The sequence below is a fragment of the Pagrus pagrus genome (assembly GCF_965226575.1).
Source record: "Pagrus pagrus genome assembly, chromosome: 20".
Taxonomy (NCBI): Eukaryota; Metazoa; Chordata; class Actinopteri; order Spariformes; family Sparidae; genus Pagrus; species Pagrus pagrus.
In genome coordinates this window covers 10,767,943-10,789,215 of record NC_140207.1, presented here as the reverse complement: position 1 = coordinate 10,789,215, position 21,273 = coordinate 10,767,943, and the positions used below count along the sequence as shown (strand labels likewise).

At 42.1% G+C, this 21,273-nt stretch overlaps 1 protein-coding gene across 1 annotated transcript in view; it reads left to right on the top strand.

Moving 5' to 3' along the window:
• fam49bb (family with sequence similarity 49 member Bb) overlaps window positions 1–20,321 on the top strand; it is a 37,893-nt gene extending 17,572 nt beyond the window's left edge. Inside the window, exons 3-12 of the mRNA XM_084340370.1 lie at window positions 2,802–2,884; window positions 3,970–4,091; window positions 5,412–5,517; window positions 11,102–11,241; window positions 12,691–12,768; window positions 17,549–17,665; window positions 17,748–17,827; window positions 17,905–18,031; window positions 18,110–18,180; window positions 19,510–20,321. Of these exons, the coding sequence (XP_084196496.1) occupies window positions 2,812–2,884; window positions 3,970–4,091; window positions 5,412–5,517; window positions 11,102–11,241; window positions 12,691–12,768; window positions 17,549–17,665; window positions 17,748–17,827; window positions 17,905–18,031; window positions 18,110–18,180; window positions 19,510–19,576 (981 nt within the window). The 5' untranslated portion in view covers window positions 2,802–2,811 and the 3' untranslated portion in view covers window positions 19,577–20,321. The remainder of the gene's footprint in view (window positions 1–2,801; window positions 2,885–3,969; window positions 4,092–5,411; window positions 5,518–11,101; window positions 11,242–12,690; window positions 12,769–17,548; window positions 17,666–17,747; window positions 17,828–17,904; window positions 18,032–18,109; window positions 18,181–19,509) is intronic.
• Window positions 20,322–21,273: the final 952 nt, after the last annotated feature.

Below are 21,273 nucleotides of genomic sequence, written 5' to 3'. Positions count from 1 at the left end.
TATTGATTTTGATCTTTCGTTTTTAAACTGTCCATAATGAGTCCAACAGTGTTGAAGGAGTGCAGTGTAGAGCAGTGGACTGCTTTTCAAAACCTGGAGTCTACACTACCCACAATGCAATTTAGCCCCTGAGTGACATCACTGTAGACAATTATCAGATTACATGCAGCTTCCTCTGGAGCCATGAAAAGGATTTATACCACCTTTTTCACAGATGCAGTAGTACTCCCCAACACCTGTAAACACACTGTAATGCGTAAAATTGGTGGAGTTACCGTTTAACATAGCAAGATAGGGCATCTTCGACATTTTCATTTATTGCCCAGGGAATAATGGATGGATCTTGATGGAAAGAATCTGGCGTATTTAAGTGGCTGGTGTCCACGAGTGAGTTTAATGTGGATCAAATCTGGATCTAGCAGATTAAATATATTTTAGATTGGAAAAGGCTTGTTTAAATGAATTGTGCCTTGGGGGGAAGATGTGCGCTCCGATTGCTGATCTAGTCTTATGATTAACTGACCACCAAAATACTTGCTGTTGTATCTTTTGTTGACCAGGTCATTGGTTCAGCTGAAGGTGAAAGTTTATTTTAGTTTCTTACGAGTCACTCAGGGTGTTGTGACACAAAATGAACCTGAGGGAAGCGTTCACATGTCAAAGGCACTACTCGCTCCTTTGACACGACTGACGTGTTGATGGAGTACCTGGTGACAAGGAAGAGAAGTGTATAAAATCTTTTGTGTCCTCCAACTCAGCACTCATGTAGAAACTGGCCATTCATCACTAATATCTTCTCTGTTCAAGTAAGGACATGACCCACTGCAAGCTTTTCAAGATGCAGGAATACATGTCTCCCCTCCCCACCCCACCCTGCTGCATCTCATGCATTTTAAAACCACTACATCTCCTCTCTCCCACTGCTCGTGACTGCTGAGTGTGTACTTTGCTCTGTCGCAGCACCTCCCTGTCTCCCAGCATTACCTGTGTTGGCATGTCTTACCCTGTCACCACCGGCCCTCTCTCAGTCACTTTGGCTCCTCAGCCGTCACTCATCTCAGCTGACATCTGCCTGCCCAAGTTCAACTTTGTCACTTTTTCTGCATCCACCCCCCCTTCCCTCTCCGCAGTCTCTCAGTACGTCCTGTCCGACTGCGCTCCGTCACCAGGGGTTAAATCTGTCTCTTCTGATGGAGCCTGCCACCGTTTCTTTCGACAAACTGTCACAGATCTCTGACTTGTCATATGTCTGTTGACCTTTGCTTCTGAGAAAAATCAGCTCAGTGCTTTCTAGGAGTGAGAGGAAAACCAGTGGAGAGGGCTCTGCAAGGCTGTCACTTTTTATTGCACAAGGCACAGCTGAGGTGTTGAGTGTATATATATATACAGTATGTACGGCAGTGTGTTTGTGTCAGTGGTACGTCTGCCTCAGCAGGGAAGGTATACCTGTGACGGTAAAGTCACGGTATGGCTGCCAAAGCTTGGACACACCAGCCTTCCCCTCTTCCTCAGTCATGCTGTTCTTTAACCTTCAAGTCAGCTGATGTCTCATTTACTACAGAAGTATAAAGTACAGTGATACAGCCCAGTTGTTTCCAGATATGCATCGCGTTGAACAGTAATGAAATCTAGTTAAAAAGTTCTTGAAAAGTGTGAAAGTTTGAAAGGAAGGAGCACACTGTGTTACTGCAGGTGACGAGTGGCAGTAGGTTGTAGGTTGGTAGGTCATTTCTTGGTGTGAAGTAAAACGGTGAATAAAAAGCAGTTGATAGTCTGTACTTAGTGCACACCTGATAGTCAGAAATGCTAAGATGTAGTGAGCAATATACCATAGCTCTAATCAGATTTGTGGTTAAGGCTTCATCTAGACTTCATATTATCAGCTCTATTTATCAGCTATCAGCTGATAACCAACAATAAAAATACATTTCCCATTGTTGGGCTGATAATTTATTGGGTTGATGTATCATACATCCCTGTTTATAATCAACAATAGGTTGCTGTACTCTTATTTTTCCCTTATTTAAATGTTGTCCAACGTGTCTCATACGTAGATTGTATGTTTGTGATGATCATATACAGCCGGTTGTATTTTTGTGGGACACACTGTGCTCTTGCAGTGAATATAAGGCTCTGTTACTTGCACCACATGTGCATTACTAAGACTTGTTAAATATTGATGTCATGTTTCAGCTCCTATGACCAAGACACTGCATTGCACTTCCCGAAGACATTGTGCTTCTGCACAGATGATAAAGTGAACTCAAATCTTTCCATACAAGCTGGGTCTAATTCACATACAAACAACATACTTCATAAACAGGTCCTCATGTTTCTGCATGACAACTCCCCCTTTATAAAAGCTTAATTGGACGTGTCCTATTGTGTGCAGCAAACAACCACTTACTCCACGTGTAGTTGTGACTGTAGATCATATTTGTTTTCCCTGCGGAGGCTTGCTGATGTGGATTAGTTTGCATGCTGCCTGTTAAAGCTTGCGGTTGCCGGGAGGAAACTTAGCAAAGCAGAAAAAGTCGAACTGAGTTTTTTATTTTTGGAGATTTTTGGGTTTGACATCTGGTTCGTTCAGAGCCTGGGCACAGGAAACACATATGGAGGTTGGGGGGTCCAAGGGGAACTCTGGTGTCTGTGAGCAGCGGGGCACATCTGGGGCACCACTGAGTTCATATAAGCACCAGAGCAGTGAAGCAGAGCAGGAGTGAGGTGTCATAGATACAGCACCTGCTCACTTTTCTGCTGCATTCTTTTCATTTATCGATTTTTCTCTTTTTCCTCAACAGGTATCGTAACATGGGGAACCTACTGAAAGTTCTGACTTGCACAGATTTGGAACAGGAGCCCAATTTTTTCCTCGATTTTGAAAGTGAGTCTATTTTTAAGTAATTGCTCCCTCTCCTGATATCGATCACATGAATATCTTACCATACTATTATCAACCTCTCCACCACTTATCTTTTACTCTAAGTTCTTCCCAACGGCAAAAAGAGCCAAATCTACCACTAGAGCTCCTGCTCTTTCCATCAACCTGCCACTTCCATGCCTGAATGTGTGCAGAATATCAATCAGGGCAGAGTTGCAGCAGAGCCCCCTCCTCAAATCTAAAGCGCTGAAGTTCAGCTGCTGCGTAGCCTAAGGCCCCTGAACACAGCTTGATCCTGTACAGTTGTGTTCTCACACTTGGCAAACCCAGAGACTCAGTCATACCTTTAGAGAAAACAATGCCTCATACAGCTCACTCTGTTTCTAGGTGAATTTTATATTAAAAGAACATCACAGCAACAAATACCTTTTCTTGCAGCACTGATCAATCCTGTAAAGTTTCATCCAAACGTATCACACTCTCATGGTTGTATTCGCATTTTCAGACAGTGTTTTGCCCTGAAATCAGACCTCAGGGAAGCTCGCACCAAATGTATTAATTATGATTTTGAAAATGAATTAAGATGCAAAATTAAAAATGCATTGTGAAGTAAAAAAGGCTAAACTGTAGCTGCCGATACGAGCTGCGATTTCCAGTAGGTACAGTATTTCTTCTGCAGCGGAGCAGGCGTTTGCAGTCAGCACACTTGGCAAGGTGTTGTTGCTGCAGGTGGTGGAAAAGTTCACAAGTGTTACCAAAAAATCGCTGAAACTGAACCATCTTTACACCCAGAGTTGTTACAGAGTGCTGCGACCCTTTCTCATTTGTCTTATCTTGCTCCATTTTCCTCCTCTCTGCCAGGAAAGTGGGTGGTGTTAAAACTAAATACGAAGCAGTGGAGAGATGAGATTACTCCTGTGAGCTTTCATTTACATAATTGAAAGTTGCTTATTAAACTTTCTATCATATCAGAGGATTTGATAGAGTTCCTAGAGCTGTCTTTTACTGTATGTTGAGCCCAGTGTGAATATGGATTAAATACAATCAGCTTTGCCCTGTTGTGACCTTGTTGTTGTTGTCCTCTGCAGATGCCCAGCCCACAGATGCAGAGCGGGAGGTGTGGGACGAGGTGGACGTGGTGTTGAAGGACGCGAAGGGGATCTTGGACGAGCTGCAGGCATACAAGGGAGCGGGGCAGGAGATCAGAGAGGTACAGAGCTGCTGCAGAGTTAGACAGACGGGATGCTGCATTAGAGAGGGTTTATTAAGAGTTCATGAGCCCATGAGGACGTTCTCAAAATAATTTATCAGGTTTGTGTTCAGTAATTTGCAAGATATGTTGCATCGGCTATATTGTGCTCTAAAAAGAGACCCTGTTCCTGTGGATTGCTTTTTGGTTGAGGAAAAAAAAAAAAAAGAAGTCCGACTAAATAAAGCTGTAACAAGAGGCCATCAATTCTGACTCCTTGCCACAGTCTGCTTCTAAGCCCTGGCCTTTAAATGAAGCCTGAAACACATTTCATTTCCGACTGCAGAAGAATTGGCCTCCCAGAGAGGGAACAACAATGGTTTAGTGAACAACTGGGTGCAGTCAAATGCCTTCTGTGGCCTCAAATATCAGCAGATTATTAAACTTTTATGGCAAGCTCAGGAACACAGAGCAGAGTGGAGATTTGTTTCTGTCTCTTACATCTGAAAGAGGACGTGTTCCTTTTTGAAAGATCTCAAACATCGGCAGACTCTCAATGGAGAGTTTAAAAAATAAATAAATTCAAGAACCAGAACATGTCGTCCTTTTTATTCCTTATCAAAAGTGATGCCTACATTACCCACAATGCACCTTGGCTGCAGACAGTTCAGACAGAGATTCAGGTCTGTTATGAGAGTAGCAGTTAATATAGCTGCTAGCCTCAACCAGCGATAAGTCTGGTAAAGTCATTTTTACCTCCACACCTTCAGCACCACACTTTTTTTTAATGTCGCTTCACGTTGCCTTTGACTCGGCCGAATGGCTGCACTTGAACACACCACTATGACTACAGCCGATGGCCGACTAGCTTGTATGTTCTGCGCCTGCGTGAGAATAAATAACTCTCCATACCACCTAGTGGCGGTAGTCTGTATTCATCATTCAAAAAGGGAAACTGGAAGACTCCATACTGTGGATATACAAACTGTTGTTATGATAAAGCAGTGGTGAAGAGATGGAGGTAAATGGATATTACAGCAGCAAGCTCAAGGGGGTTTTCCCTGTCTTTTTCTGTTTTGATTCCCTTCACTAACGGCCTCCGCTGCCGATTCTACATACTCAATTGACCAAAAAGCCGCAGACAAGGACTGTGCCAGTGGTGTGGGACAAATAGCAACAACTATTGCCACAGATGCCCACCAACGGCCCTGACATACCAGCCCGATGGCTCTTTACACACAGTTATGAATGCCTATAAACTTTGAACTTTCATAAAATCTTTCAAACTTTTATCTACTGACAGATTTGGAATACTAATGGTCTTCCTATTTCTATTTCCAGGCGATCCAGAATCCAAACGATGAGGCGTTACAGGAGCAGGCGTGGGCGGCTGTGGTTCCCTTGGTGGGGAAACTGAAGAAGTTCTACCAGTTCTCTCAGAGATTAGGTACGTGTCTGTCTGTGCCGCGTCTACAGGAACCTTATTCTCATTCTTATTCTCAGTCTGAAGCTCACACTGTTTCATCCTGTGAGATTATGTGCGACACTTCTCACTGAAAAATCCCTTTATGCAGTGAGTGCAGTGTATGAATTTTACTTTTAAGCACGACCAAAAATCCAGACAAGGTACAATGAAGGGCGACGGCAGACGTTCTGTATGTAAAAGGTCTTTTAACGTGGCGCCACACAGACACAACCTCCATACGTGACCTTAATTGTTTGCATGTGCATCTGCATTATTGACTGCTGAGCTGCAAAAGTCAACAGACATACGACACGCACACATAACATGCACCCCAGCCTTACATAAACATGCTTTGAAAGCCCCCTCAGCTGTGCATTTCTCAACATGCTGCTTGCGTTGCACTGTGCACTGACCTCTGCAGGATGGGGCTATAGGTTGTTTAATTAGCATGGATACAGGGGGAAGGGGGGAGTAGGCTTACTGCTCCCTGATCTTCTTACGACCCTGAGGCTGAGGGGGGGGGTGGAGGCCGCCATGCCTTGATGCCCTCAACCCCAGTAATCCCAATGGCAGTGGAGAAGGTAGTCAATGGGACAGTCAGTGGGCGGTGGCGGCGGCAGCCTGGTTATGTAACGAAGTAGGCCACCTCCCAGCCTTGGCGCTGCTCTACTTCACTGCCTTGACTCCAGGCTGCAGGAGCCATGATGGCCTCTGCAGCCGGCTGTCCTGCCCGATATGCATAAAGCTCAAAGTCCTTTACTACAGGCTGGTGGAGCGATCTGCAGAGCATGACAACCAGGGATGGAAGATATTACTGAGGGAAGGTTATGCAACTTACTTACTTAGCATTTGAATTAAAGGGACAGCACTCTCCTGCTCCATCTACAACAGTAGTTCTTACCATGACACCAAAAATACCAATTTTCGAGTATAAACTACCTAAAATCCAAGGTTATTTCTCCCATTGCTTATTTTATCCCATTAACAGTCAAAAACCCAAAACATTGATTTTAGAGCAACATAAATTAGCAACAAAATTCTCACATTCGAGAAGCTGGAATTTTTGACACTTTCGCTTGTTAAATGACTTAAATTCATCAGTTGTGTAAATATTTTTATTTTTATAACACTGAAAAGCTAGACCAGTTAATTAACTTTCTCTTAATTCAAAATTAAGTTTTTTAAGAAAAATATTTTCTCGCTATGCCACTTGCTTTGCGTTTGAATTCAAGGAACAGCTTTCTCCTTCTCCAGTTAATATGGTGGTTCTTACCTTGACTGAAATACTACAGCTGACGGAAGAAGATTGATTTTCAATTAAAAAAAAACAACCTTAAGTCCAAGGTAATATCTTCATATTATTTGGTTTGTCAGTCAAAAGCTTCAAAGTTTTAATTTACAGCAACATAAAACACACTAGCTACAAAATTGACACATTTGAGAAACTGAAAGTAGTAAATGTTTTACTTGTTTGCTTGAAAAATGACCTGAATTCATCAGTTGTTTAAATAATAAATTTTTTTAGATTTGAAAAGCTTGGCCAATTAATGAACTTTGAATTTAACATAAAGGGAGAGATTTCTCCTGCTCAAATTATTAGTTCTTGAACTGACACCTAGTCTTGCTGAAATTAAACACATTTATTTTCTAGCTATTTAACGAGCTCAGTATGTCTTACATAGACTTACATTTAACATTGCTGACTGAAGAATATACATTTTCTAGTACAAAACTACCTAAAATCCAAGCTGTTACCTTCATATTGCTTATTTCTTCTGGCCAAGAACCTGAAATGAAAAAATATTTCTTTATTCATAACAGTGAAAAGCAGAGAATTCACTCACATTTGAGAAACTAAAACCTGTAAATATTTTTTTTCTTGATGAATGACTTAATTAAATCAGTTATGTTAGTTATGTAAGACACAAACCAGTAGTTCTTGCCTTGACTTCACTACAGATTTGACTTAAATTCAACATGGCTGACAGAAAAATATTGATTTTCTAGCTATAGGCCAACATACCTGCTGTAGGTAACATCTCCATGCTTTTTATTTTTTTGGTCAGAATCAAACCCCAAAATATTCACTTATTCACATGAATAAAAAGCAGAGAATAGCAGCAAAATTCTCACATTCGAGAAGCTTAAACTACCAAATGTTGACATTTTTGCTTGATGAATAAATCAATCAGTTATGTAGGAGACGAACCAGGAGTTCTAGCTTTGACTCACTTCAGATTTGACTTAAACTCAACATGGCTGACCGAAAAATATTCATTTTTCTCGCTATGGGCTTTCATACCTGGAATGAAGTGATTGTCATGATTTTATCTGACAGCAGTCAACCCCCCCAAATATTCACTTATTTACAGCAAAGAAGAAAACAGAACAATATAAAAATTCTCACATTTAAGAAGCTGAAACCGACCAATTACATTTTTGCTTGATGAATGAATCAGTTATGCAAGTGACAAAACGGTGGTTCTTGCATGAATTCAGAACAATATCAGGTTTTTTCACTACAGACCTGAATTGGAATAATTTTTGATAATCTCGCTCGCAGGTTTTTACTGTTTATTGAAAGAAAACAGATCTGATGTAGAGCCAGTCTGGTCCGTCAGACATAGTAGGCTCTACACCAGACTAAAGTCTCGCCGTCCTCTGACCCTCCCCTCTCTGTGAGTAAAGCGCCTACGCGCCCGCATTCTGCTTGCCTGCTCTGCCGTGACCTGATGAGATCAGACATCCGCCCTGCCGCGACTTCCCGACATACAGAGTGGCTCATTTCTGAAGGCCTGAGAGCAGCTCCATCTTCACTTCTGTTTTGACTGGGACGTAGAAGGGGGGAAAAGGAGAAAAAAAACTGCACCACTAAGGCCATTTTTAATCAGCCGCTTCGCTGCAAACGCTGGCCCAAGCAGATGGGAGTCATTACCGAATGGCAAACGTGCTCAATTTACTGCACTGCACTGCCAGCGCTCTGTCTGTCTTCTGAACGTCCCCTCACGATTATCTTAAGTAGACCGCCGTCTGATTCTGCCCTTTTCTGGGTTATGTTGACATGCTCATCGTCATGTGTAATCAACAAGAATTGTAAAGTGCATTTAGAATACATCTGTCTAAAGTGCTCATTTAGTAACGCAGCCTCGTTGCATCAGATGTTTGAGCTCGTCTGGGTTATGTCATTATTGAAGCCTCTCGTCGGCGTCTAGACTGAATTTTAAACACCGTCTGCATCTATAAATAAAAATTCCCTCTGGGCTTGAAAGGTTTTTTATTTTCTTTCTTTCTTGAAAAAAAAAAAAAAGAAAGAAATCGGCGTTTGAACAGGACAGGTTTGTTTTAATGATACTATTTTTCGGAAGTTGTTCAAGACGTTTCACTTAATCTTTTCCTCATTTCCCTGCCGATGGTCCTCATGCATGCTTAATTATCAGTCTGTGGGTATGTTATGTCAAGCCATGGCACAGGCTTTGTATTTACTTACTGTCAAAACAATGAGTGTAATCCTACTTGAATGAAATCCCGTTCCCCTACTCCCCCCACCCCCCCATTACATGCCAATGAGATAATTAGTCCCATGTCTCATCTGCATCTGAGCAGGAAAGCCTCTCGCACCCCCCTCAAACTATCCCTCTGCTCTCTCTCTCTCCCCCCCCCCCCCCAGATTGGCACTGGGCCCTGGGCAGTTTGGGCACCACCACTGCCCCATTATCTGTCTCTGTTGGCCAGCTGAGGCATCCTGATTAGGACACAGGACACTGTTAACATATCTAACTGTGGTTATGATTCAGTTTGAGAGCTGTTCTTTGGCCTCGTGCACAGAACATGTAGAAGAGGGGATCCCTCCTCTGTTGCTTATCTGAGGGTCTGAATGTAGAAGGTGTCAGACGCTGTACACAACGTGAAACCCTTAAAGGCAAATGTGTGATTTTGGCCTATATAAATTCAAGATTTACAGCAGTTTTAGTCTTTATGATCTGTTCTGGCGTGTAAAGTTTACTGGTGTGATGCATCTCAAGTCTGACACACTGTTGGCAATGTTGACAGAAGCATTTTACACCTTATTATGCTCTTGGGCTGTATCTAAGGATTATTTTCATTATCGATTAACCTGTCAGTTATTTTTCCACATGCTCCATCCAACACTTGAGGCTATTGAAGTTATTATCATAAAAAGCAGTTGGATGCAGTGAAGTCTGCTCGTTTTGAGAAAGGGGAAAAACAAGTGTTTGACATTTTTGCTTAATAAATGATAAATTGGTTATTTAAATTGTTCACTTGAAGGAGTGTTTCACCACTGGAAAAGGTTGAACTTGCGTTAAACTGGGCTGTCTATGCAGTAAAGTACACAAATATTTTTAAAATTGTTGCTACATGATCAGAGAAAACAGAGAAAAAAGGTTGTGGTATTCCCTTTTTCTCAAAATTTAGAAAACCTACAACAACCAGAATGCACTGAGCCGCACCGGACCAATAAACAGCTGATGGGTGACGTGCTGCAAGTTGGGCGGTGCTTGGTTTAAGCTTGCCAAAAGTGCAGCACGCGTAGATGCCGTTTTGATGACTGTAACACCGGATTTTAGCTCAGAGATGCCATCACAGATCAACGCATGAGACTGTACTTGAATCTTATTTAAATACTTCATCATCCCATTCAAACACACACTGATCTGGGTAGTTTCTTTTCCAGTTCCAGACAGTAAAACATCTGCTTTAATTTGACCACTACATGTAAACGTGTCCCATGTCTCATTTCATTGGCTGCAGTTACGTTTTTATTATTGATTAATCTGGCAGCCAGACAGTTATATAATTGTTTATGTTTATGAAGTTACATAATGTCAGAAGTGCCCATTGCAAGTTTCCAGACTCATGATTTTTTTCTTTTTATTCCAACCAACAGTCCAAATCCCCAAAATATTCAATTTACAGCGACCTGAAAATAGAGAAAAACAGCAAAATCCTCACATTTGAGAAGCTGCAACAAGCAAATGTTTGACATGATGACGTCAAAAGAATTCCTCAGTTCTGCAAGAACAAAACAATCGCCTGAAAATGTATTAACCAACTGATAATCAATTAATTGTTTCAGTAATTCTTAGAAACTCATCACCTCAGACATCACCTTGGGCTCTTTTTCCTACAGACCAAAAAACAATCAGTTAATTAACAACAAACAACCTGCGGAATAATTAATTATGAAAATGGTAATTAGTTGCAGCCCTATAATGCTGTGATTTGATTTATTGGCAAACTCTTCTACATTTTACACCCGAACATTCATCACCTCTCCAAGCTACGCACAGTATTTCTTCTTCCTCATGACCTTTGCATCTTTTTATGGGAGCGCTGATACTTTAGCTGTTTCAGTGCTTGAATGACAAAACACTGAAAGACTTCTCAGCAACACTCACTGATGACCTGGAAGACTATATATACACATCTGCCAGCATCTCAAAGTTCAAGGCCTTCATCAGGGATCTATATAAAGATATATTCCACTAAAAGGCTGATGTTTTCGTGCCCTCCCTCTGACACGGATATCTCTTATTTTTCCTCACAGAGGCAGCACTGCACAGCCTCCTGGGAGCTCTGACCAGCGATACTTACGACGACACCACTCAGCACCTGGAGCGGGAGCAGGCGCTGGCCAAGCAGTTCGCCGAGATCCTGCACTTCACACTGCGCTTTGATGAGCTTAAAGTACGACCGTCTTTTTCTAACATCTCCCAAGTGTCTATTTCTGCCTCTAAACCCCAAACTGACCTCTTGAGATGTTGTTATAAACTCTGCACTTTTCTCCTGTGATGCACACCAGACTTCTTAGTCGCCCTACAAACTGCTGATGCCCCCGAATTGATTTTAGCTCTGTGCAATTTTACACTGCAGCCAGTGAGCACATGATTAGCATTTAATTAGAATCCTGATACTGCTCTGCTGTTTGTAATACAGTGGATGTCAGTGGAATGGCTAATAAGGGTTGCGGTGGGGAAAGGAGGTCTGCAAATTGTTGTCGTCCTGAGCCGATTTCAGCATAATGTGGCAGCTTTTTTATAAACAATGGAGGGAGCGAACTTCCAAGAACTTATCTGGCTCCGATTCAGACACAAATTGCCAACGCGCAACCCAGAAAACACCACGAATCGAGCGTGGGTGTCTGTTGAATGGCCATTGTCAAAAACATAATTGCGAGAGCACTCATCTGTTTAGACAGGGGGTGAACTGGTTCCCCTACATCCTCGCTCCTCAGATACAAAAACTTAAAAAACGCACCCCGACACCCCCAGGCGACTTGCTGCAACGTCCCAATTAGTGCCCACTACCCAGACTGGCAGGATAAAAACACGAAGGTAGGGGGTGCAAGGTGGCATGCCAGGCCTATTCATCAATCTTTCACACCCATACATGGGCTTCTGACCTAGTTAAAGTGTCTGTGCGGCGTGCAGCCCCTCCCTGCCGAAGCAGCCTGTCTCTCCCGGTGCGTACAGTGGACACAGACAGAGTACCAGTCTATTGTAGCGGGATTAGCATGCTGCCAGTACAGCTTTGACTCTGACAGGCTCATACAGGAATGAGGATAATTAGCCACATGATGAGCTCTCACTGGTGGTGACGTTTGAAAGAAGCTCTCTGGTTGGCCGTCTTCTATTTTGAGGGGTCAGTTTGGCTTCACGTTGGAAACCGATGATTCATATTTTGTGGGAGGTTAACCGACTCCTGTGGGTTTTATCTGAGGCCGTACGTTTAAATGATATCAGACAGTAAGCCTTAATGAGACCCTTTGTACCTTTTTGTCAGCTTCGTAATTGTTGACCACTCGACTCCAGCAGCAAAATAACCAAATTTCTCCTGACAGGATAAGTGGGGATGTGGATGTGAGGGGGGGATGAGTGTCAGAGGATTTAAATCCAGTTCAGCAAATAAAATTGTAATTGTATCTGTGTTCTTTTTATGTCATTTCCCCCCAAAGCTACGTTTCTGCCTTGTTGGCTAAAGCATTCTGTCACGATGATGGCGTGTTTGATCCAGAGCTGAATGTCCTGCTGCAGGCTGTGCCACCTACAGACATGCACAGAAACTCTCTCTCCCTCCGTCTCCCTCTCACTCTCTCTGCCTCTATTAAGATGTATCACTGGGTTTTTTTTTTTGCAGATGACAAATCCTGCCATTCAGAATGACTTCAGCTACTACAGGAGAACCCTGAGCCGAATGCGAATCAACAACACACCGGTGAGTACATTATGTTCCCTCTCCTCTCTGGTTGGAGACTGCAATAAAGAGGCGATAATCATGTTTTTATATTGAATCACATGACTAGTTGTGTGTGAAAGCTGCTTGAAGTGATGAACCCTCAAAGAGACACTGCTCTGAGGAGCATTTTAGCATCTTTCAGCTCATTATTTCTGCCTGAACTTTACCAAACAGCAGACGGACACAGTTAATGACTAGCTGGCGAACATATTGGTGCGTTTAGGGGACGTCACTGGCGATACTTAGCTCTACTGTAAATGCTGGATGTGTAAATGAGCTACTATTTGCCAAACATGTTTTTGTTTTTTTCTTGTGCTGGTTTGCTTCCGGGTTCTTAGCGCTGTTTTTTTTGGCAGAAAAACGATGCCCACTGAGACACTGTGAGAGAGGTTACGGTGATAAAACTATAAATCTGCAGCCCAGACAGTTGAACAATGAGCTCAAACTCACTGTAAATCTCAATAAAGCCGAGGGGAGTGGCAGACTCAAGTGAGAACTCTCTGCAGGTTTACTGTGTGACATTGTTCTATTTTGTACATGCCAGACTCGCTAATGGTTTAGTCCCGTGCAGCCTTGTTAGACGGCTATGAGCATACTCACATTTTTACTCTACTTACTTACATTTTTGCTATAAAAATATTGATTATAGCTGCTTAAAGTTGTTATAAGTTAACCACCGGTCTAAAATATCACTGTGTGCTGCAGCAATTAGCTTTTCCTTGATGGAAACTAGTACACAAAACATACATTGCCAGTGTTATTGTGTAAAATGCTTAGCGTCAGAAACATAGACAATAACGTTGTTACCTCAGCATTTTATCAAGCCTGTGACATTCTCCAAAGTTTATTACAGCCACAAATTTCAGGTTGAAAACGATCATGAAACCATGAATCATTTTATTATTTCCATGCCTTTCTGTAGTAAATTGACAATAACAAGGCAGTTTAGGTTTAGCTGTGTAACCTCACAAACTAGAGTAACATTTACGTCAGCCATCAATAGATTCAGCAGAGATGTAGAGGTTTATTTTAATACAGAAGTATTCATTTTAGCGTCCAAGCAGTCTGTAATTTATTTTCCTTTAATGTTTCCATGACCCTGATCAAATTAGAAAATGTGCGTCATCATGATTCGTCTTTACTCGGGCCCGATGTTGATTAAAGCCATCAGCTCTCATTATAATCCCAGAGCAGTTCGTACACGTGCATCAGTAGGAAGGCAGGATGGATGAATGAAGCTTGCAGACTGTTGAAGCCCCCGGGAGTCAGGAAGAGTGCGACAGGAAGCGTCTCGCAACGTGAACTCGGAGCCCCACGGGGAGTTTCAGGGAGTTTGTAGAACAAGTTGTCGGGCAGCAGCGCGTGGCGGCAGTAACTGATCCTAAATCAGTAGCGTGGCCCAAATCCTCCAGAGATACAACGCCTAATTCCAGGTCAATGTGGAGTCTGTACAGTAGATGAACAGGACTAAAAAGAGTGAAAATGAGTTGAACCAGAGGAGTGTTAACCTACTCCTCATTAAAGCAGCTATATATTAATATTTTGATATCGGATCAAGTGAAAGGTGTCCCTGGTAGTGAAAAAATGATTACCCGACTGCAGTTTTCCTCATCGCTGCACGCTTTAAAAAGAAAGCAGCTCGCTCAAAACTATGTTTTAGGATGTTTCCTGTATCGAGTGCAGACAGTAGCTTTAGAGATATGAACTTCATAGACCCTGATATACATCTTTATTCAGCAGCCTCAAGGACATCTTGAAGGCACAGGAAATGGTGAGATTTCAGAGTTCCCATGTGTGCAGAATGAGCTGTTCTTAGTTTTGACCGTCTGACAGGAAGTTTTATTCTCCGAACCAGAATACGCCATTAGGCAAATGGGCCTAGACATGTTGTCGTTAGGACCTGTCACCGCTGAAAGACACTCGGGCTGCCGTCCTCCCTCGTAGCTCCGTCTCACACAGCAGCAGCAGCAGCAGCAATTTAGTCACCACTCAGACAGCTGAATCATTCAGACATCTGAGATGAAACGCATCTGTCCCCGCGGTGAAAGAAAGTCTTTGAGCTCATATGTCATCATTTGTTAAAACATGAATTGTTTCTGAAATTTTAGGGAGATTATTCATATTCTGTCTGTGTTCTGGTGGAAAAAAAAAATAAAAGCAGGAAAGGTTTGGTTTAAATATGCAGACAAATTTAGAACCGGTCGTTCAAGAGACACCTTGTTCTTTGTTATGCGGCCGGCAGGTGTTTTCAGTGTCTCGTCGCGTCTGAAGCTATAAAGCAGCCAGATGAGTTAGTCAGCTGGGAACAAGGAGGAGCAACAAGACTCGCTGGTGTGGTTTATGTCACTGTTCTCCAGTGATGACTTTATTTAATGAAGTGGCTTTTATGTGCACTGTCACAAACAACTGGAGCTGACGAAACAGAACCAGTATTTCCAGGTAACATTTTTATGTTTCATACATCCTGAAGAGGTTTCAGATGAAAGTAGCTCATTACAGATTTTATTAACTGAATTTACCAATTTAACACACCCGAAGATCCAGGCATTATTCTGAGCGGTTAACAAAAAATGTTGAAAAACGCCATGTCTCGCAATGTTAAAGAAAGTGAGATAAAAAATCCACACCAAAAGTTAATGGGGACTTTTCTGGACCGAGTTTCGTGAAAATGCTTTCAGTAGTTTCTGTGTAATCCTGCTGACAAACCAACCAACCAGCAAACAAACGGACACGGGTGAAAACAGAAACTCTTTGGCGGAGGTAATAAAGAGGACTCGACACCACGAGCTGTTATTAAGCCTTTCGAGTAGTTTCGGTGTCACTCATCTGTCTTATATTTCTGCAAACAAATCAATCCACACACACTCTGAGACACACAGGATGTGGAAGTGTGTGGTTTTACTCTCAGAATGCTTTTTCTGTTGCTCATCAGGTGAGTCAACAGGTAGTCCATAACAAAAAACTCGACTCATTCAACAAGACAGCACGGCGACTTAGGCCACGCGGATTTAACCCTCCAGACGATCGGAGGAGAAATCTGGTCTGGGAGCTTGGTCGGCTCTGAAGGTCTGCCCAGATTATCTGGTGATGTGAGAGGTTTACGGATCCAGTCTTAAACCTCCAGAACTGCTCGCAGGGTCATCAGGTCCGCCTTTATAAATATTAAATGTGTTTGACATCAAGGATTTAAAATCTGGACGACTGCGATTGCCATTATGTCAGTATTTTCACAACATCCCAGAGCAGCTTACAGTGTTGCCGAGCAACAGTAAACAACCCTAGCCCTTCAGGCTAATGTTAGCCAGCAAACTGCTGTTGACAGACATTAAAATTGACAGTCAAAATTTCACCTCCAGTTCTCGCTGAGGAATGGGCAACCAGTGTTGACCGCGTCACCCCAAACATTTTCTCATCCAGCCTCGTTTCTTCTGCTTTTGTTTTTTCTCACTGCAAAGTATTGAGGGTAATAGGTAATAATGAGGTAATAATCAAACTCAGAAATATTTATCTTTTCCACAAGTGAATAAACAAGCTGTTCTCAGAGGAAAATAAGGTCCAGAACACTGTTTGAAGCTAGAAAGGTGGCAGGGTCCGCCACATATAAACAAAGTACAACAGTATGAAATTGTTTTGTCTTTTAAGGTCAGTTTGTTTATTCAGTCTATTTAGTCGTGAGTCATGAGTTGTTTTAGCCAAAAAAAAAAAATGTCTTCCCAAAAACTACAGCAAGTTGTTTACATCTGCTTCCCCATGAGATCACGTGGGTTGCTTCATCACTCCCTCTAGCACGCTAATCTTAATAATATACTGTAATAGTGCGCTGTTATTTTCAGGTCTTGTAGCATGTGCAGAAAATGTGTGAAAATGCTCCTAAAATGTGCCTGATTTTATAAGTCCTGCCCTGTGAGCCCGGCCTTGGTGGTAGAAATGACAGTTAACCAGAGAACAAAAGGTGTGGCCGTCAGATCAGACGCACTGATCCAGGTGTTCATTTGTCAAGCAGCTGCAGTACAACCATGTCTGTTGCCTCGTTTCCCTTTCTTTACAAACTTTGAGAACGGCATCTTCCTGCCGCACTCAACAGAAAACAACTTCTCTAAAAACATCATATTGTGATTATTTTGATAATTGAAAGATATTGCGATATGATTCACGGTTAGTGGGACTGATCATTTTTCCATCGCTGTTTTAACTGAAACTATTCAAACATGACTGTTTCTGTACCAAACGTGTGTTCTTACATTTAGAGAACATGATTTATCAAAAAGTTGTCCCTCCTGCGATTTGGATTTTGCACTTTGCCACCTTGCGATAATATCTGGATTAATTGTGCAGCCCTAATCTGTACATAATGTAATAAGTGACACACAGACTGATTGATTGGCAATTCAGTCCATATCTGTCGCTTTGTCTAGACATTGAGAGGCCCAGTTTCTTTATGTTGTGAACAAGAGAAGCATGTATTTAAAGATCGGTCAAGGTTACTTCCACAATGGGTCTTTACAGTAACTATGGAGAGAGGAAATAAGTAAATGAACCAATAAATAAAATCAGGGGCGTTTACTTCCTCTGTGCTTCTCACAGCGCCTGCTCCAATGGCTTTTGTCCATTAAATTTAAAATATTACTCATTTATGATTAGAGTCCTTATGAGCTCTAGGGCCTCTGTTCTGTAGCCGGCCCTGACCTTTGCCCTGAAGACATGCAGGAAAGAAAGTGAATTTTAAACCTAAAATGTCATCGTTTTTTATGATTTTCAGGCGGAGGGTGAGAATGAAGTCAACAACGAACTGGCCAATCGGATATCTCTGTTCTACGCCGATGCCACGCCCATGTTGAAAACATTAAGTGACGGCACGACGAAGTTTGTGTCAGAGGTGAGGCTGACGGGACAAAGTGGTGAATGCTTAGGATCAGATGTGTGAGAGCATCCTCTCATTTCTTTTTGTCTTTTTACAGAACAAGAACCTTCCCATCGAGAACACGACGGACTGCCTAAGCACAATGGCGACTGTGTGTAAAGTCATGTTGGAAACACCGTGAGTAACCAGAGCTGCTTCACTTCTCGCCCTTTTAATATTCGCGTGTCTAATCTCGGCTTTGTGTCCATTTTTAGGGAGTACCGCAGCCGATTCACCAGCGAGGAGACGGTGTCTTTCTGCCTGCGGGTGATGGTCGGAGTCATTATCCTGTACGACTACGTCCATCCTGTAGGAGCTTTCGCAAAGTCGTCCAAAATCGACGTGAGTGCAGCCATGTCCGTCCACTATCCCGCCTCACAGCTTTCTATGTAAAGCTAACGGTCTGTTTCTTGTCCGCAGATGAAAGGCTGCATCAAAGTCCTCAAAGATCAGCCACCAAACAGTGTAGAAGGCCTTCTCAACGCTCTCAGGTGAGCTCATGTTGGAGTCGAGATGCGTTTCTCCCCCTACAGCCCAGCATGTAATGTGATTATAGCTACAGTCTGGCAGGAAACACACTTTTCAATCCCCGAGTTGCGGCTTGCATTGAAAACGAGACGGCTGCTCATGCTGTGAGTTGAATGATGTCGGTGCCTGTTCGCGAGCAGCAGACAGACCTCTTGCTTTATTTCACTCAGTGACTCACTCTCACACAGTCCGGCGGGGATTCGCTCAGCTGCGAGCCCCCTGCGCTACATTCGCGTTGGGTGCTGAAGCCTTTACGGAAAAGCCGATTCCATCTGACACCTCGTCCTCGTTACAGTCTCCCAAAATTTTACCCGGCGCGCCTAACGCTCGCAGCTGCTGGAGCTGACGGGGCCATTCCTGCGGTGACCTCACATCTGTATCTCTCTCTCTTTGCCGCGGCCCGAGGCAGGCCGACGCTACCCGGGCGCATGAGGTCACTCGCATGCAGAAGTTGCCAAATTTTCTTTTTTGCAGTTACAAATCTGATCTGACAGCGGATGACAACATACTGTGGATTTACACAGTGCTGGAGAGTAATGAAGTACATTTATTCAAGTACTTTAGTATCATTTTGTTTCTTTATGTCCATTTAATGCCAGAGTTTAGAGTCGTTCGGAAGGGAAATATTCTACTTTTCACTCCACTACGTTTATCTGATGGTTACAGTTACTTTTCAGATTAAGATTTTACATTAAAAAAACACGTTATCAGTATAAAATACAAAATACATACAAAAAAAACAGAACAGAAGTACTTTAACTTCATTCTCTACTCATCCCCATGTTGATGGAAGTCGGGTGCAGTTTTGTAGTCCGCAAAGCATTTCTGGAGCTTCACAGTAACATTGCAGCATTCTCCTAAACAACTGAAGAAGATGTTTTAAAGACACAGAAAATGGCTCCATACAGCTCGTCCTGCGTAGTCCAAGTCCCAGGGAGCCCTCAGAGAAGACGTTTTACACCCTTCATGCAAGGTCGAGCTTGTGCATCCACTTCAGACAGGGTGTGCTGACGCTTTTAGCTTAGCGGCTACAGTGAAGATTTCAGCCCAAAAAGGGTTTAAATAACCTCTCTTCAAATAAATGTGTACAAGACAAGCTGTATGGAGCCATTTTATGTTGTTTTCAAGCTGAAGAAATGTTTTGCAGATTATGAAACTTTACCCAACTTTCCATCGGCAGCAGGGTGAGAAGATAACGACTGCATTTTCATATTTGGGTGTACTGTGTGAGTCTTATTGCCACCACTGGATGTACAGGAGTACGTGATGCAGTCTCCCTCTCTCACCTGCAGGTACACAACAAAGCATCTGAATGATGAATCAACCAACAAGACTATCAAGAGCATGCTGCAGAGCTGAGCTGCTGCTGCTGCTGCTGCTACAACTGCTTGCCTCACACCCTGCTGGGGGGAGACGCCACTCTCCTGACTGATGTCGGTGCACAGAATGTTTTTTGTTTTGGTTTTTTTTGCTTTTTTTTTTTTTATAATGGAAAAAGAGCTACAGCTCCGCCCTCTTTTATAATGCAAAATGCTACTGCCATTATGAACGTCTTTTTCTGTGCCAAAAAGATGTTGCTGAGATGTAATGTTTTCGATAAAAGGCCATGCGACAATGGCAGCTAATGAAAGCATTGTGGATCCTCTGGTGTTTTTAAACATGTCTTGTTTTTCCCTATATAAGGGACGGGAGTGCTTTGACTTGAAAATTTAAAAGAGAGAGATATATAGAGAAGTATATATTATTTTTGTTTGATTCGTTATTTAATATTACATCCTCTGCATGATGAAAATGATGTCTTTTCCTTCTATTTAAAAAAACTAATGGTTCAGTTTAATTTGTCTGCTCTATTGTGCATTATTACATGTTTTGTTATTGAAATGGTACTTGTCGAAATGAGATTTAAGAGTACTGTTTTTATATTTTTTATAGGTTTTAATTTGTGCATATGTCCTTTTTTTTCATAGTTGTGTTGTATTTTTCATTTGAAAACTTTTAAACTGTGATGTGTGCAAAATCAAATTAAAAATTGGGAGTCTGTACTGTAAATGGACAGTATGTTGTTGGCTGGAGACATTAAAAGGAGAACTCTTGTTTTCTACAACCCGCCTTGTCAGGTTTGATCTCTTATCTCGTGTCGTCGTGTCCGGGTGGCTGAGAGGAAGTTTGACTGCAAAGGTTTGGTTGTCGTGAGATAAATATGATGCTCAGTCAGCAGACACACGGCGAGAAAGAAGATTTGAGATCTCACGGCTTGATCGAATAGACGCGAAGACACAGAGGCGGTTTGTTTTCTTTCAGCAAAGCAAAAAGCTTGTTCACTTTTTGCTTGTTCTGTTCAGGTTGTTTCAAATATTGGTAGTCACCAAGTTATTTAAGTTTGTCCTAAGCTAAGCAGTCGTATCATCATTCATATGCACTTCAGTATGTGTGACTGGAGCCCCAAAACCTCAAAAAGTAATAAATGGTGGACAGTAGACTAGATTTACTCAACTTAGATATAATTCTGAGTTACATTTCAGAGGGATATATTGTACTTTTTACTCTACTTGATTGTCTGACCACTAAACCTACAAGTTAATTCTGTCTGCCATTTAAAAAAAAAAGGTCAATTATTTTGTTTTGTTTTCCCATTTTTTTTCTAGAAATTAAAGGATGAAAGTGTTAATTAGCTGGTAGGTGAACTCTTCTACATTTTTAGCGTACGGACACGAGAGTGGTCGGTTATCAATCTTCTTCCTTATCTCTTGGTAGAGAAATAGTTGTATTCTTTAAAAACTATTCCATTATTCAGTCGACTTTAACTGTGTGTATGACCGATGAGCTCCAGTTTTATAGATGGCGAGTTGAAAATTGTAGAAAAACAAGAAATGTTTTTCTCAGCTGAAGCAAAATATCCATTTATTCATTTATCATTGTTACATATTCGCTGAATGTGCTTTGCCTTTTGTGAACACTGTCCACTGTAGTTAATGGCTCATTAGGGAACATAATTGTATGATGTCAAAGACAAGTGGTCGTCTCCCTTTCATGACAAAAAAAGCTTTTCAGGATCC